Here is a 16,783-nt window from a genome sequence, read left to right as displayed (position 1 = left end):
GACTTTTTCACATTTGAGAATCGCAATTGCACACTATGTTGTGTCAACCGATTGTACACGAGCAGACGACTCTTAGTTTTACTCTTCTCCAACTAACAGGCGGCATCGACACCAAATTCCAAAATGAGTGAGCTGGAGCAGCTTCGCCAGGAGGCCGAGCAGCTGAGGAACCAGATACGAGTATGTCGAGTATTTCCTGGAGTCCCAAATCATTTGCGCTTACAACGTACCGTTGCATATTGTGACTTTTTCCTCCTCCATCCTCCCGTTTCTTGCTGTTTTGCAGGATGCCAGGAAAGCATGCGGGGATTCCACCTTGACACAGGTGAGTGTCACAATGATTGACAGTGAGAAGCTGATAGTGAGTTGATCAGTACGCGGTTTTATCTGGAAAACAAAAAGATCCCGTTATCCTATTTTTGAAATCTACTTGTCATTATGTGCAACCTAGATAACCGCTGGTCTGGATCCAGTGGGGCGGATACAAATGCGGACAAGACGCACCCTCCGAGGCCACCTTGCTAAGATCTATGCCATGCATTGGGGCTCAGACTCAAGGTGGGGCTTAACAACTCTCTGTGTATTCTCAGGTGCTCTTCTATTTGAAGCCTGCGATGGCTTTCCTCAGGGATCGGTGGAGGGCAAACACTTGCAAACCTTTGGAGGTTTCCCTCATTATTTCTTGATTTTTAAAAAAGCTGAGCATTAGACATGATTTTTATGATATATGGTTTATATTGTCATACCTATAGGCGTAGTCATGCTAATAAGGCGATACCAGAGCGAATGGGGCAATCAAAGCCAGTCATAGACCATTAGAGGTAATTAGACAGAACAAAATAAGTCATCAGATTAGTTTCAGGGAGTAGTCTACTGTACTGCACCGCCAACCTTAGAGCAGGGATGTATCAAAGCAGAGGTCTGACACTGCCACCTCTGTCCATTTGGGATATATATCAGGCCAGAGTTACCAGCACAACTTTAGTTCTCTGACGAAGCTCTTCGGATGAGGAGTGAAATGGCCGACACCTTCAAAGCAGTACAGATGACGGCTGAAGAAAGCTTTTCATCCATCAAGAAAAAAAGTACAAAACAGAGGGAGGGGAAAAACAGAGTCAATTCTGCTGAAGTGAAAAATGCATTTGCATCGATCACGTCATCTCCGAGAAGACGGTCGGAAGCCCAAGTGAGTGCTGATCTCATGATGTCATGCGTGTCTCCGCAGGCTTCTTGTTAGCGCCTCTCAAGATGGCAAACTGATCGTGTGGGACAGCTACACCACTAACAAGGTAAAAGCAGCACACTCGCGCACTCGTAACACTTATCCTGTCATTGTGAATTCCCAACATTTGCCGCAGTCTACGTTCTCGCCAAGTGTATCTTCCTTGTTATATTTGATAATAGTAAGAATACATTTCATTTATAGGCGCCTTTCAAACCTCTCAAGGTCACTTTACAATCACAGTATAAGTTTTTCTGTGGGTGAGTAGCAGCAGCCACACGCATCAGCGTTCACTCAACCTGGATCTGTAAGCTATCTATTGGCTAGCTAGCTTTCTCGCCGAGTAACTATAAAATTAGCTGTCTATTAGCTAGTTATCTTTCTATCTGAGTTACTTAACTATCGAATTAGCTGTCTATTAGCTAGCTAGCTTTCTATCTGAGTTACTTCTGGGTTGAGTGAATGCCTAGCTAGCAATCTGTAAGCTATCTATTGGCTAGCTAGCTTTCTAGCCAAGTTACTTAGCTATCGAATTAGCTGTCTATTAACTAGCTTTCTGACTTCCAGGTTGAGTGAAGCCCTGGCTAGCTATCTGTTAGCTATCTATTAGATAGCTTGCTTTCTATTTGAGTGACTTACGGGTTGAGTGAACGCTGGCGCGTGTAGCTGCCGCTGCTCACCCGCAGAAAAACTTATCTTGTGACTGTAAAGTCACCTTGAGAGTTTTGAAAGGCGCTTGGAAATGAAATGTATGATGATGCTGATGATGACGTAACTCAGATACAAATCAAGCTAGCTAGCTAATTGATAAACAATAATAATAATAGTAATAATACATTTTATTTATAAGCGCCTTTCAAAACTCTCAAGGACATAGCTAATAGATCACGAGCTAGCTAGATAGCTATCGAGCTAGATTTATAATAGCTAACAGCTAGCTAGCTAGCTAGCTAGCTAATAGCTAGCTATATAGATAGCTAGCGAGCCAGGCTGATAGCTGATAGATAGCATTAAGTTACAGTAGCTAGCAAGCTAGCTCGCTAGTTACAGTATATGCTACCTTTTTTTTTTAGATCCATGCCATCCCTCTGCGCTCCTCCTGGGTGATGACCTGTGCGTACGCCCCGTCTGGGAACTACGTAGCATGCGGAGGCCTTGATAACATCTGCTCCATCTACTGCCTGAAAACACGTGAAGGAAATGTCAGGATCAGCCGAGAACTACCCGGCCATACTGGTGAGAGAGTTTTACCTCAAATCGATGATCTGAGTGCACCTCGATTGGCCGCCTCATGGGGAAGGAGACTTGATTAAGATGCTCAATTAATCACTGGCAGGTAATGAGGCCAGATGATACCTCATGTCATCTAAGATCCCCGTCGTTGCAGGCTACTTGGCAAGAAGAGCAAATTTCTTTGAATAGAACCCACCGCGTGGGAAATGATGTGCCTCAATTTATCACAGGGTCATGAACTTGCATTCAAATATCACAATGATTGCCCCATTTTCTTCACTTGTGACTATGGACGTGTGTACAAAATGTGCTGGGGCCTCACCCGGTTTGGGTGTTAACTGTCAATCATATAATTCTACCACAGCCTAGAAAAATTGATATTTTAACCATGAAAATATATCGCCCTCACTGCCTTTATTTATTTGAATGCCAGGTCATCCATGTCCCAACAATGCTCATAAAAATGTCCGCACCACCCTTATCCACATGAAATCAGATTTTATTTGTTTCCTTCTTCACTATGACATGTTCATCTGTATGACGTGCAGGCACTTGTAGGTGACAACAACGCACTCTAAAGCTACCAGGCTTCAAACATAGATTTTGAAACAAATCTCTCAATTCACTTTACAGTGTATTTAAATATTTGAAATTGAGTTATTTTGAGCATTAAAAGTAATAAGAGCAATAAGAACATAAGGGCATAAGGACACCAGTGACCATCTATGGAATGCCTGTGTAATGAAAATTACAATGAGACTTAGAGTTAGTTAACTCATTCACTGCCATACACAAATTTATTCGGAAATTAAAAATATGACGTGGAGCGCCGTTCCCAACTTTCTTCGGGTTTTTCTTGTGCAGGGGTGCCGATAAAGCGCTGGTGAGACCTCTGGCAATGTTTTTTCCTTTCCACTAGATGGCAGTATTTCTCTTTTTACCACGTTAGCGCTTTATTCCAGCTTCAGCTGTTGATAAAGCACTATATAAACCAGACCCAACCAGATAACTCCAGACCCATATAATTTAGGAATAAACTCTTTTTTGCACTGGATTGGACACATTTTGGCACATAGTCTGGCAGTGAATGAGTTAATATTGTTTTATAATGCATTTGTGCACTATTAATCATTTGCTCCAATCAACCTTACTGCTAACAATACTCTCCACACATGAGTAAATGCCATGATATGAGGAAGTACACTATAGCAAAATAGTGAATGGTGAGCTGTCAGGGTCAGCAAGGCCTTCTCTGCTGCCCTTAACACTCTCAGAAGTACTGACCCACATACATAACCTACATTCTAATATTGGCCCATGAATTTGTTTGCTTTTGTCATTCCCATGTCGTTTCTCTCCATTTTGTAATGTTTCTCATGTCGGTATGGCTTCCGGTATTTGTAGGTTATGTATTTTTTTTGGATCATTCAGATTTCAGCCTTTTTTTTCCTCGCCATGTCAGTCCAATCTACTCTGGGCCCTCACAATCTTTACTGCTGTTTATTGGAACTATATTAGCCATGTTGTTTTTTTTTAATAGCTCATAGCTTTGGGTTTTCTGCGTGTTTTATCTCAGGTTACCTCTCATGTTGCCGTTTCATCGACGACAATCAAATCATCACAAGCTCAGGAGACACCACCTGGTGAGCATAAACAGTCCCGCGATACACGTTTCACAAATTTGAGTTGTCTGACCTCCGACGAACCTTTGCGTCAAGTGCATTGTGGGACATCGAGACAAGCCAGCAGACCACGGTGTTTTCGGGCCACACGGGAGACGTCATGAGTCTGTCCTTGGCGCCCAATCTGCGCACCTTTGTGTCGGGAGCGTGCGACGCCTCGGTCAAGCTGTGGGATATCAGAGACAGCATGTGTCGACAGACTTTCACCGGACACGAGTCGGATATCAACGCCATCTGTGTAAGTGTCCAATGACGGTCAGGTTATGTATGAAAAAAAACAACAAACATGCACATAAACACAACGAAAACCAATAAGTGGTACAAAAAGTGTACAAAGATATTTCAATGAACGGGTGTCCAAGTCATTCGTGGAATGAATTCAATGTGAAAATCAAGATACCGCTGTATGTCACAAACGCAATGGCAATTATGTAATATTAATGATGCTTCCCATGCGCTACATTTTGGCAATGCGAGACTATAGCTGTCAACAAATGTAATGGAGATTAGCTTTTGGCTAGCAGGTATCATGCTAGCCACACAAGATAACAAGCGCAATCCTAACTACTGTTGCACATGACTGCATTGATGGAGAATTTAGATAAAAAGAAAACATTCAAGCTTTTGGTATTTCATTTTTAAAGGTCTCAGCAAATCTATTTTGCCTTTTGTCATCTTATCGTCTCTACCAATCAGCAGTATTTGGCACGACTATTACCAAATGCTTTTTTAACTTATTCACTGCCATTCCCGAATGTATTTGGGAATTCAAAATAAGACATGGAGCGCCATTCCCAAATTTGTTTGGGTTTTGGTTTTTCTTTGGGGGGGCGAGAACGCGCTGGTCAGACCTCTGGCAATTTTTATCCCTTCCAGGAGGGGGCAGCATTTGCCTGTTGTACAATCGCCCCCATTTCAAGCTCAGCTAACTCCAGACCCATATGACTTAGGAATAAAGTCTTTTTTTCTGATGAAAGAAGAACGTCTAAGATTTTTTATGCTGAATTTAATGTTTATGTCGTCCTAAAACTCAATATTCGGTGGGTCCTGCAATTTGAGTGAAAATGACAAAAACCCTAGCACTGGAGTGGACACATTTTTTTGCACACCGTCTGGCAGTGAATGAGTTAACAGCACACTGACTAATATGACTTGAAATTATTCTTGTGTTTAGTTTAAAATGTTATCTAGTGAACTCACCTCTGGCGTTGTCTCCCTCAGTTCTTCCCCAATGGCAGCGCCTTTGCCACGGGTTCTGACGACGCCACCTGCAGGCTGTTCGACCTCCGCGCTGACCAGGAACTCAGCCTCTATTGCCATGACAACATCATCTGCGGCATCACCTCTGTGGCTTTCTCCCGCTCGGGGCGTCTGCTGCTGGCAGGCTATGACGACTTTAACTGCAACATCTGGGACGCCATGAAAGGAGACAGAGCAGGTGGGTGGGGAAGACATTTGGGAGATTCCACACAAGTCTCTAATCTTTCCATTTACCATATAAGGTTATGTCTTAGAATTTAGTGGATTTTACCAGCCATTAAGACAAGGTGTTATTTGGTGACCATACCAAGTACCCATGACAAATCTGGATGTATTTCAGCAATATCACCAACATTTGAATACTGTGAAATTAACTGGCTTTGTGTTGACTCACCCAGCTAACACATTAATAATAGCAAATCATAACTAGTTAATATTTCAATGAGAAAATATTGGATGAAAAACACATCTCGGCTAGATTACAGTAATTAGATTAGATGAGCCTTTGTCTGTCTCACAGTGAAGAAATGTACATTTCACAGCAGCAAAAACAAAATACAGGAGCTGCTGTCAAGGCAGCCACGAACACGGCGCCATCTTGAAGTCAAAAAAACAAACAAACAATGTGACACGTCACAAAGGACACAGACAGTCATTCAATCTTTAGCAATTTCTGCACCCTCTTATATATATATATATATATATATATATATATATATATATATATATATATATGCCATGGAGCAGTTCTAGATGGAAGAGGAGAGGATCAAAGCACCCTTTTCACCAGTGGATCAGGGACGTCATGGTCGAATGTGCACGTCTGCTATAAGCTAAATGTTGGAAGCAAACAGCTAGAATAGGCTCGATTAGGCCTGCAAACCCTTGTGAGGAAAAGTGGATTAGGAAATGTATGGACGGATGATAAATATGTATATAAAATTATGAATGTATATAAAATGTTGAATGTATATAAAAATTTGAACCCACTGCGTATGAAGTGAAATTAAGTCATAAAAGGATATATGGAGTCATGTATGGATATGGACAAATATATATGGATATAATAAGGAGGCAATTACTGTATATAGGGCAAAATGGCAGTTAATTGGTCAACTTTAAACAGTAAAGTCTTTCATAGTCGCACATTCACAGAGTTATTTTGGTGTCATATTATAAAGTACCGTGAAACACAAAGCCCGTTGTTTTCTATGCGGGGTTAAGACGTCTCTTCTTAAGTCTGGAGAGCAAAAATGTTAACAAGTCTCCTTTTGTCCACGCCGACCCTCCTCCAGGAGTCTTAGCCGGCCATGACAATCGTGTGAGCTGTCTGGGTGTGACTGATGATGGCATGGCTGTGTCCACCGGGTCCTGGGACAGCTTCCTCAAGATCTGGAACTAAAAGAAAGACACACATACACACGCGCACACTTCTTGCAACACGAGTGTTTGCATCGTATGTAAGTGCAACAAGTGTATATAAGACATAGTATGAAGACTTAGTTACACCAATCACACGTGCTACCTACAGCTGACTCAAGTGCAAAACTGCAGCTGCAAGGTGACGCAAACACAATCTCTCACATGCACACAGACAGTGACCAAATACATTAAAATCTATCTTGTAAGCTCTCTGATATTAAAACAAAAACACAACTATGACCTGAAGCCTTTTAAAATGCTCCACATAAACTCCCCCGACCCCCGAGACACAGCTCAGAAGACGTCAGTGGACAATTCTGTCTTTGTTTACAATGACGTCCAAAATGCACTGAAGACAAATACTACTGTAGTACGTACGTTCTGTCTCAGTGCCACTTGTGATGCTTTTCAGTGAGAATGTGGAAGAGAATAAGAGTCCATTAAAACAGAGCGGGAATTAAAATTTGATAGAGGTAAAAACATTATATCTTAATATTAAGCCATGTTTTAGATGTGTTTTTTAATAGCTATACACCCCATATTCAATGCATTTTTTACACTCAACTTCATGTTCTCCCCTTGTGCCTCAGATACAACTTTACCGATTATTGCTCGATAATATTGGTAAGGGGAGAAGAAACTGGACAATGTGACTAAAAAGTAAAACCGTTGTAAAGTGCAGTCTGAATGGAGCAGGAGCCAGTATTCAAACTTTAATCTGACTCATGATGGTAAAATTGTACATAATATTAATAAATAGCCTCTCCTGACAGTGAATGGTCCTTTTTTAAGCACTGTTGTGAATATATTTGTGTCACATTCAAGAGGAACAGTTGACTCGCACAATGGTTTATCTGTTTTAAAGGTCATTGGATGTGAATGTGGGACAAACTTGGGAAAATCAGATGCTTTCGGTTAAAATAATTAGAACGATGAAAGAATACACAAAACTTGAGAGTACAGTCGCATAACTGAATACAAAGTGGATGAAAAATGATACAATTAAATTCAGTAATTATATTCTACACACAAATTGTTCATTTTCGGCACTGTCGCGGCTCATTCGAATATGTCGCTGTTCGATTTTGTGGCCTGTTGCGCCATCGTGCGGTAAAATGCTAAAATGCTCTCGACGCCTCGGCAAATGATCACATATCGGGTTTCCAAAAGCTTTTCCGAGACTTTCGTCCCCGATACAAAATAAACAAATCGTCAAGGATCATCATGATGGCAATAGAAAACCGAGTTGTGGGTCCATTAAAAATAAAAATGATCTAAAAATGAAGTCTTGCATTGAAATTCAAGGCGCTTCAATTGAAAGCCGAGTCAATTTTAAACTGCAATGATTCTTTCGCATTATCACAAGATGAAACCCGCGGCAGATTCATTGTCGACCATAATCATTTTAGAGCAAGTTCCCCCAACCTTTTGTCAGCTAAAGCACACATTTCCATGAGGAAAAAACCAACATTGTTTTTGTCAGCCCTGGCCGCCATTCCTGCTTGATCGTATAACAGCCACAAGAGGGCGATAGTAACCAATATAGCTACCTACACAAAACCCTGAAACTAAGCAATACAGTCAAACCTCGGTTTTCAACCATAATGGGTTCCAGAAACCGACTCGAAAACCAATTTTGTGGAAAACTAAAACATTTCTTATTATAACCAATGTCTGCTTTTCAATACAAACACGGCTGCTGACAATGCAAAGCTACACGAGCAAAATATCTCGGTCACAATGAGACGCGACACAAGGATGTGACGTAAAAGGAAGTGGATGGGGGTAGAGTGGTGCATTCAATGTACGCTTGGATGGGAGAATTTCAGTTGGAAACCGAAGCATAAAAAAAAAACTACATTTTTGGTCGAAAACGGAATTGGTCGAGAACGTTGAAAATCCGAGGTTTGACTGTACTTACTGTTAATAAAAGAATGACTTTCATTCCAATTACTTCTTGTGGAATTGGTGAAACAACGGATGGGAATTTTGGTTTTACAACAAAGCACAAAACAAATATGGCCCCAATAGAAAATAGTGCAGTAAAGAGAGACAATGTGAGATGAAGAGATTTTTATTCTGTGGTAGACATGAACACAATATTTTCAAAGTTTTAAAGATCTTATGAAATACACTCTGGAGTTAAGAAACACTTGCAAACTAAAACACTGCAATGTTGACAGCCATTAAAAAAATTAAAAAACTAAAATGTAGGTTGATGTTCAAAAATCGAGTTCTTGGGTTGGCTATAATATTGATTTGCTTCATGAGCTCCTAAAGATGGAGAGCTTTCTTACACTTATCAACATGTCTAACTTATAAAGGCAATTGTGGGATTCCGCAAAAGAGAAATAAGATTGAGAGAGCATGTTGAAACAACAAAAAAATATACCGTATACTAAAGCCGACCAAGAGATCCAAAGACCAAATCCAAGCAGACCAAAAATCCAAAATGAATGACTCACCAACCAGCCAACATTTTGGCTGCCAAAGGCCGCTAACTACTTCCTGAATCCACGCTGCAATGGATTGATCAAATGCTTATATTGCTTTTTCACTCACACATTTGTGCATCCTGACTGTCCAGACACAATCAATCAATCTCATGGTTACACAGTAATGGGAGATTTTTGAAGGCTCTTGGCATGAAAATGAAGAGACATGACAACCGTTTCACTTTAACGGTAAAGTAAAAAAAAAAAAAAAGTGATATTTTCACGAAATGATAAAAATGAAACTATATTTGGAACTGGAAATGGGAACTGCAAAAAAACGAAAATGAAATTGAAACTAGCATAGCCACAGAAGAACAAATTGTCACTGGGCTTACTCATTTACTAACGCTAATTGATGTTCAAATTAAAACAATCAAATGAAACTATAAACCAACATCTGAAGATAATGGATGAAAAAAAGATTCCTAATAAAGAATAACTCAAGCGAGCCTTTAGCTACAGACGAATGAACTGTAACTGTGGTCCACCTAAAAGTGCCAAATTTTCCAGTGTATAAGGCGCACCCAAAAGCATTGATTTTCATGATAAAGTGACCATACACCTTATACGTAGGTGCTCGTTATATGTGAAGTAAAATTGAGCCACGACAGGTCTCGCAACTACTGTCAGCAGCCACTGACTCACTTTTCCCCTTGTAGAAGTAGTGCAGAACCCCAGCCTCTTACGTTGCCTCTTATAATGTGGTGTGCCTTATATTTGGATTTTTTTTAATCTATTTATATATTATATTTGGAAAACATTTTTCATTCATTGAAGGTGCGCCTTACAGTCCGGTGCACTTATATATGGAAGTTTGAAAATACTGCATTCATTGGGGGTGCGCCTCATACTCTGGTGCGCCTTTTACACCAGAAAATACAGTAATCCTAACACGGGCTTTAGACGAGTATATTCATATACAGTAAAGTCTCATTATATCGATATTCTCGGGAGTTGGAAAAAATATAGATATAACCGGACTATCGATATATATCCGATCCTGCGGCATGTAAATTTTCTCCTTGCGTTCATAGAAATAGTATCGTAATAAGCAGTACTATCGATATAACCGATAGCGATATAACGAGACTTTAATGTATCATATTTGGAAATCTTTTTTCATTAATTGAAGGTGCGTCTTATAGTCTGGTGCGCCTTACATATGGAAAAAGTTTGAAAATACAGTATTCGTTGGGGTGCGTCTTATAGTCCGGTGCATCTTATACACCGAAAAATACAACCCAGAAAAACTATTGTGCTCTGTGGGCCACTGATACAATTTATCCTTCAAGCTCTCTTGGTGAAATACAGTTAAAGATAATTTTTGCAGAAAATGAAAGACCTAAAACTGTACTTTGTTTTAATTAGATAATATGGACCCTGTGATTTAGCATGAAATAAGTTTGGGTGTCACTTGTGTGTATGGAACATCTCTTGTGCTCTTGATATGAAACTGTCACCTTCATTTGGGAATCAGGGAATGAATGGTGCTCAATATAAATTTTTATAGTCCCATTTCAATTTCAAAACCAAAAGCCTTCAAATATCCCATTAGCAGACAGCGGACACCCCAGCTAACCCGGCGATTTCCCCACATCAGACCATCCCGAGGGCCACACAACACAGGTAATGACTTGCTTTGTCTTCTACCCGACGACCGACTGAGAAAATATACTGTTACACATTGTGCTTTGATTAATAGAACGGCACTTTTCTTTGTTTACATAAATACAAATCTCTGTCTTAGATAGAAGTACATTCACGGGTTAATTCTCAGCGCAATTTACATATGTATTTATTTATAAAATAGACTTCTCGAAATATAGCCGAGCTACTTTCCCCATTTACTACGTCACATTAGCAACACTGAAGAAAGTAAGTGCCGACTATCTTTGCTGCGACAATCTACGCGTCGACGTCACAAGACGATTCACAAGTATGGCTTTGCTCTAATCCTGGCTTCCACTCGAGTATGGACTTTTTTTATCTTTCATGGGACAAACATTTATTTCTTCATTATTGCCGATTTCTGAATTACTACTCATTGAATATTCCCGTTTGTGTGCATGTTAATATGCATTTTAACTCATTCACTGCCAGACGTGCACAAACGTGTCCACTCCAGTGCCAGCGTTTTTGGCATTGTTACTCAAATTGCAGAACCCACATAATATTGAGTTTTAGGACCACATAAACATTCAATGCAGCCTAAGAAACCTGTGACTCTCTTCTTTCATCAGAAAAAAAAAACATAGAATTCCTAAATTACATGGGTCTGGAGTTATGAGCTTGAAATAAGGGTGGTTGTCAAAAATACAATGCAATACATACATATGGGTTTATGTAGGGCTTTAACAACAGCTAAAGCTGGAACAAACATGTAAAAAAGGAAAATTCTGGCAGTTGTGGAAAGGAAAATACATTGTGAGACGCCATGGCCAGCGCTTTATCGGCACCCAAGGCTGAAAAAACAAAACCCGAACAAATTCGGGAATAGCGCGCTGTTATATTTTCAATTGCTGAATAAATTTGTGACCGGCAGTGAATGAGTTAACGATTCAAGTGCACTTTAAGGGGGCGGATGATAATCAAAATTACAACTCTTGTTACGGTTTATAAGAGACCGGGGGGGGGGGGGGGGGGCAAGGCTTACACCTATCCTATAATATCTTCTAATGTTGTCCCAACTCCAAGGCACTGCTTAAACTGTAAACATAGCAAGTTGACTCAAAAAAATAAAAATAACCGCAGAAAATGCACACACCAACAGTCCCTGTGTGAAATGCTCGTGGTGGCACACAACAATAAGAAACAATAATTAACAATTGCTAAAAAGGGGAAACAACTTTGATACACAATAGTACTTCAATGGCTTACATGCACACTGCCCGAGCTATTGTACATTTATATATTTGTAGATCTATCACTTTTTTTGGCTTGACAATACAAAGATCTCTTCACCGTCATCACACAAAATGTGCCCTAGCGCGACAATGCCATTCTTTTCAATACTCACAAATTCCCTGCTAACTCATTCATTTTCGACAAGTGCATTGCTTGGTGCAACGCTTCGCAGTGATCAGACCCGAGCGCTTTACCTTGACTGTGCTAAGGCTGTCACAACCTCCCGCAGTGTTTCTATTGCAAACCAGTGTCACTATACACAGAACGGAGAAGACTATTTGATTTTAGAGTCTTCTCAACTTCACAAGATGGCTTCCTTTAGCCTGTATTCACCCTTCCCGTATAGTAGTGTGTACAGTACGTATATACATAAAGAAATAAACTGTAGCAAGACACATTCTCCGTTACGACTCTAAAAATACGCATGTATATCAGGTCAGAACAAAATTAGCCGTGCTGCGCTACTTCTCATCAACAGATCCACACGACGGTATTTTAGACTAGAGGGAGATTGACTGCCTCGTAAGTTAAATCATCACACGGGCTTAAACATGTTCAGCCACATATACGAAAACACCCTCCTCAAACAAAGACAGCACAACAATGGGATATATTGAAATAGAATTACAGTAGAGCAAAATCAAGAATACCACTAAGTCAGAATCACTACATATAAATATCAAATTCGTTGTAAATCTATGAAAAAAATGCTAAATACAAGTTGGAGGAGATTGACTAGATTGCCTCAATTGAAGGGGAGGGAGTAAAGTGGAACATTTCACAGTACTGTCAGTCACAGAGCACTATGCAGTTATGACAACTTTCTAACTGAACCATGAGCAAAAACACGATGCTAGGATCTCTAAACTTTTAGCCCAAAATGTCCCTTTTTGCACCGTGCAATTCTTGCAAGCCCCGAAACAACTGGGAGACACAAGCTGGGCGCGCCAGCATTTTCCTTGCCTGCGTCGTGTCGTGTCGTGTGGCATCACAATGAAGGGAGGCGAGAGCAGAAGACACCTGCGGTATAATCTGGTGATTGGCGCTATTTACAGCCCAACTTTTAACAAACTATGGCGTGAATAACTTCTTCTGTCCCTAGAAAAAAAAAAAACATTTAGGAATGTGCAGTACAGTAACTTCACAATGGTCAACTAAGTCGTTACGAATGTGCATGGTCCACCGACTCAGGGGAAAGCAGGACAGGCAGATATGGACAGCACAAATGAATAAATGCTCTCAAATATTGGACATCAATGGTGACTCGATGCCAAAAATTATTATCGGGGCCATAAAGCTGATCTGATTATTTTGACTTTTTAAATCCGAGTGTGTGCGCGCATTTTTTTAATCCACGTGTGTCGTGTCAGGGTTGAACAGTGTGTCTGTGTCTGTGTGTGTGTGTGTGTGTGTGTATATATGTACACCACTGCCAATGAGCACGCTTGCTCTTTTTTGTGTGTGTCAGAAAATGTTGGATGCACTTCCACTTCCAAATCCTGCTGCCTCCACCGAGTGCAGAGCAGCTGTCCCTTCACCAGTTCATGATGCAGTTCCTGTTCAAGGTCATGAAGTACACCTGGCTGCTGCCGCCTGACCGCACTGAGGCGAAGAACACCTGAGGATGAAAAGACAATTAATTTGTCTTACCGGAAAGATGCACACCATTACTGGAACAGCTATGGTAATTCAATTAGATAAAGAAAAATGGAGAAAAAAATCCAACTGGTTAGAGTGCTTAAGCTGATTAATCTTTATAACTCAGTCTTTGCCAGACGTGCAAAAATGTGTCCAGTGCCAGGGTTTTTGTCATTTTTACTCAAATTGCAGGACCCACAGAATATTGAGTTTTAGGACTACATGAACACTCAATGCAGTGTAAGAAACTTTAGACTCTCTTCTTTCATCAGTAAAAAAAATAGTTAATTTCTAAACGATACGAGTCTGGAGTTAGAGCTTGAAATGGGGGCAGCTGTCCAAAATACAATGCAATACATACATATTGGTTAATATAGCACTTTGACAACAGCTGGAGCAAAGCGCTTACATGAAGAAAAGGGAAATTCTGACCCCTCGTGGAAGGGAAAAACATTGCCAGAGGTCTGACCAGCGCTTTATTGCCGCCCCCTGCAAGCAAAACCAAAACCCGAACAAATTCGGGAATGGCGCTCCACGTCATATTTTCAATTCCTGAGTAAATTCGGGGATGGCAGTGAATGAGTTAAGTACAGTAACTAGTATTTGTATCTTGTTACTCCCAAACCCCACCCAGAGAAATTCAGTGTTCTTATTTCTTGCCTTATCATTCCTCTCGCAAAGGAACTTGAGCCTCTGAGCTCTCTTGTGCATGAAGACGCCATCCAGGTGGCCCGTCTCCACAGAGCGGATCTCAATGGCTTTTTCTCCCCATCCCATGATCTGATTGGAGCAGATGTGAGCTGCAAATGAAAATTACATCACATCATTAACCCTTCAATGCACCAATAATGATAATCTGTGATCCGATAACACAATAAGCAGTCCATTGTGGTAAGTTTTCGGTTCTAGCTGGAGGGGGGGTCATTTTCCCTCTGCCGTACCAACAGATGTGGGCATTTCTCCCCACTGGAGGACCACATCCTTGATGATGCGCCCATAAGTGTTGACGTAGACGCCCTCGTCCTCGTAGCACAGAAGCATTTCCATGCCGTCGGAACTGGGCAGGAACACAATGGCGTGCGGCATCACGTGGCTCTGGATCTGTTAGGGGGGGGGGGGGGGGCAAAGTGAATCTGAATTGCTGTCAAATCTCCTACTCGAAAGCCCAACAACTCACATGAACCGGGATGTAAATGTCGTAGTTGTTTCCAGAGTCCACGTCAATGGCGTGGAAGCCAGCGCAGGAACCGTAGATGACCTTTAACCTCTGACCTTCCTCCACAGTCAGGTCTACAAGGACGGGTCGGTGTGGCAGGTCTGCAAATGACTGATTAAGGGAAGGGAAGTCAATCACAGAGTAAAGGATAATTGTTTTAAATGGTCGAGGGATCGTGTGCGACTGCTCCTACAACCTTGAAGGCCATGAATTTATGATAAGGCTTGGGCGCCCAAGCGTACACTTCCACAGCATTCTTCAAAGCAATCACCAGGAACTTGATCCTCTCATATTTCACTAGAGGGGACAAACCAGAAGAACACATGATAGCACATTTCCCCCCTCAATCAATAATTCACATTGCCATTTATGAGCATTTGTCACAAGTAATACTAATCAGAATCAGAATCAGAATCATCTTTATTGCCAAGTATGTAGAACACACAAGGAAATTGTTTCCGGTAGAACACGCTGCACCAGTATCGTTGTCAAAAAAAAACTGCTAAGTGGCACTATACAGTTCCATTTTGGCTACTGTTGAAAGAGTTCAAAGAGTTAATGGCTTGGGGGAAGAAGCTGTTCCCTCACTAATTCCCTCACTCACCAACTTTGTAGTGTACGCAGCCTTCCATCTCACCCACTGTGGTCCAGCCTTGCTTCTTTTCCACTTCGGGGTCATTATGGAGGATTTTATTCCTCAACCAGGCCAGGTAGTAGACGCGCACTTTGTTTTTCTTGCCTTCATTGGAAAAGAAGCAAAAGAATTGTCTATTGTTACATTTCATATTTGGGGGGAATTGTCATAAATGGTGTCACTTTTTATCACATAAAAGAAATTGTCAACAATGAGGCAAAAAAATAATGGAGTGTACTGACCTGAAATGGTAATGAGCAGATTAAGGCCCTCCAAAACGTCCATCTGCTGGAACCTGCGTGAGTTGATGAGTGGATAAACTTTGCCCTGTCCACTACGGTCGAGCAACTTCAAACCATTCTCCGTCCCCACCAACAAGTTCACCCCTAGACACAAAAAAAGATTGGAAAATATCTTTGAAATTGCAGTGGAATTCTTCAATTTCCGATTGTTTACCTTTAAAGATCCCGTATTTGTCAGAACATGACAACTCTTCATCAGGCATGCTTATGCTAAACATCATTTGAAAACATTTCAAAGAAGCTTGAATAGGTTTGACTAAAAAAAGGCCTTGATAACGCAAGCAGATGTAAATTTTGTTCTCCCCCTCCCTTACCCCAAAGCGCTGCACACAGGATCTCGGCGTTGAACCTCTTCTTGTACTTTCGGATCTCAGGTGTGTCAGTAGGGGGGCGCGTATTGGTTGGATTCACATTCACCATGGAACCTTTCCTCACCTCCATCTTCAGCTGTTCGAATCTTGAGCCTGATGGGGCGAATGAGGAGGGTTTGATGAGATAAAGGAAGACAGTTTGGCAAACAATGCTGTATTTGATGACTAAATCTTTTATATTGCATGACAATTGAAGGCATGTTGGATAAACATTGAAGAAACTTGTAACTCACTGGTAACAGAAATGTTATCCCCGGTACCTCCTGGTGTCTGGTACATTCCAAGATCCACAAAGGTGGTGAAGGAGGACTTGCCAGGTGCTTTTACTAAACATCTGGACTGATACTGTTGGGGAAGAGAGCAAAGATGATCACTACAAAGCAGTGGCGGACCGTCAAGGCCTG

General features: G+C 41.1%; 2 protein-coding genes and 1 long non-coding RNA gene across 6 annotated transcripts in view; 1 reads left to right on the top strand and 2 right to left on the bottom strand.

Moving 5' to 3' along the window:
- The first annotated feature begins 71 nt into the window (after nt 1-71).
- Nucleotides 72-7,596, top strand: LOC148886383 (guanine nucleotide-binding protein G(I)/G(S)/G(T) subunit beta-2). Its single transcript, XM_089016606.1, has 9 exons — nt 72-180; nt 287-325; nt 452-558; nt 1,226-1,289; nt 2,296-2,458; nt 4,032-4,098; nt 4,174-4,375; nt 5,359-5,575; nt 6,693-7,596. The coding sequence occupies exons 1-9, from the start codon at nt 124-126 to the stop codon at nt 6,797-6,799; spliced, it is 1,023 nt and encodes a 340-aa protein (XP_088872732.1). The 5' UTR covers nt 72-123; the 3' UTR covers nt 6,800-7,596.
- LOC148886384 (uncharacterized) lies at nt 263-4,267 on the bottom strand. 2 transcript variants are annotated; one of them, XR_016117799.1, is made up of 5 exons: nt 4,162-4,267; nt 2,474-2,610; nt 2,283-2,403; nt 892-1,062; nt 265-387 (listed from the first exon to the last, which is right to left on the bottom strand). It is a non-coding gene; the product is annotated as an uncharacterized LOC148886384 (long non-coding RNA). The 2 variants fall into 2 exon arrangements; XR_016117800.1 differs by lacking the exon at nt 892-1,062 and having other exon boundaries at nt 263-387.
- Nucleotides 7,597-8,877: 1,281 nt separating the features above from the next.
- The window catches only part of mink1 (misshapen-like kinase 1), a 29,522-nt gene continuing 21,616 nt past the window's right edge, over nt 8,878-16,783 (bottom strand). For all 3 annotated transcript variants that reach the window (XM_089016599.1, XM_089016600.1, XM_089016601.1), the window contains 9 exons: nt 16,613-16,724; nt 16,323-16,472; nt 15,949-16,092; nt 15,677-15,811; nt 15,269-15,369; nt 15,034-15,183; nt 14,798-14,957; nt 14,517-14,656; nt 8,878-13,836 (listed from right to left, as the gene is read on the bottom strand). In XM_089016599.1, the coding sequence (XP_088872725.1) occupies nt 13,753-13,836; nt 14,517-14,656; nt 14,798-14,957; nt 15,034-15,183; nt 15,269-15,369; nt 15,677-15,811; nt 15,949-16,092; nt 16,323-16,472; nt 16,613-16,724 (1,176 nt within the window). In that variant the 3' untranslated portion in view covers nt 8,878-13,752. The remainder of the gene's footprint in view (nt 13,837-14,516; nt 14,657-14,797; nt 14,958-15,033; nt 15,184-15,268; nt 15,370-15,676; nt 15,812-15,948; nt 16,093-16,322; nt 16,473-16,612; nt 16,725-16,783) is intronic.

Source organism: Hippocampus bargibanti, linkage group LG16 (genome assembly GCF_051943395.1).
Source record: "Hippocampus bargibanti isolate YZ-2025 linkage group LG16, ASM5194339v1, whole genome shotgun sequence".
In the NCBI taxonomy this organism is placed as follows: domain Eukaryota; kingdom Metazoa; phylum Chordata; class Actinopteri; order Syngnathiformes; family Syngnathidae; genus Hippocampus; species Hippocampus bargibanti.
Note: the sequence above shows the minus strand (reverse complement) of the source record. Positions and strands in the feature narration are given on the sequence as shown.

Bases quoted from the DNA above. Each gene is read 5' to 3' on its own strand.
- LOC148886383 (XM_089016606.1), top strand. From the start codon at position 124: ATGAGTGAGCTGGAGCAGCTTCGCCAGGAGGCCGAGCAGCTGAGGAAC. The intron at 2,459-4,031 runs GTGAGAGAGTTT...GTTTTATCTCAG, and splicing joins AGAACTACCCGGCCATACTG to GTTACCTCTCATGTTGCCGT. The intron at 4,099-4,173 runs GTGAGCATAAAC...CTTTGCGTCAAG, and splicing joins AGCTCAGGAGACACCACCTG to TGCATTGTGGGACATCGAGA.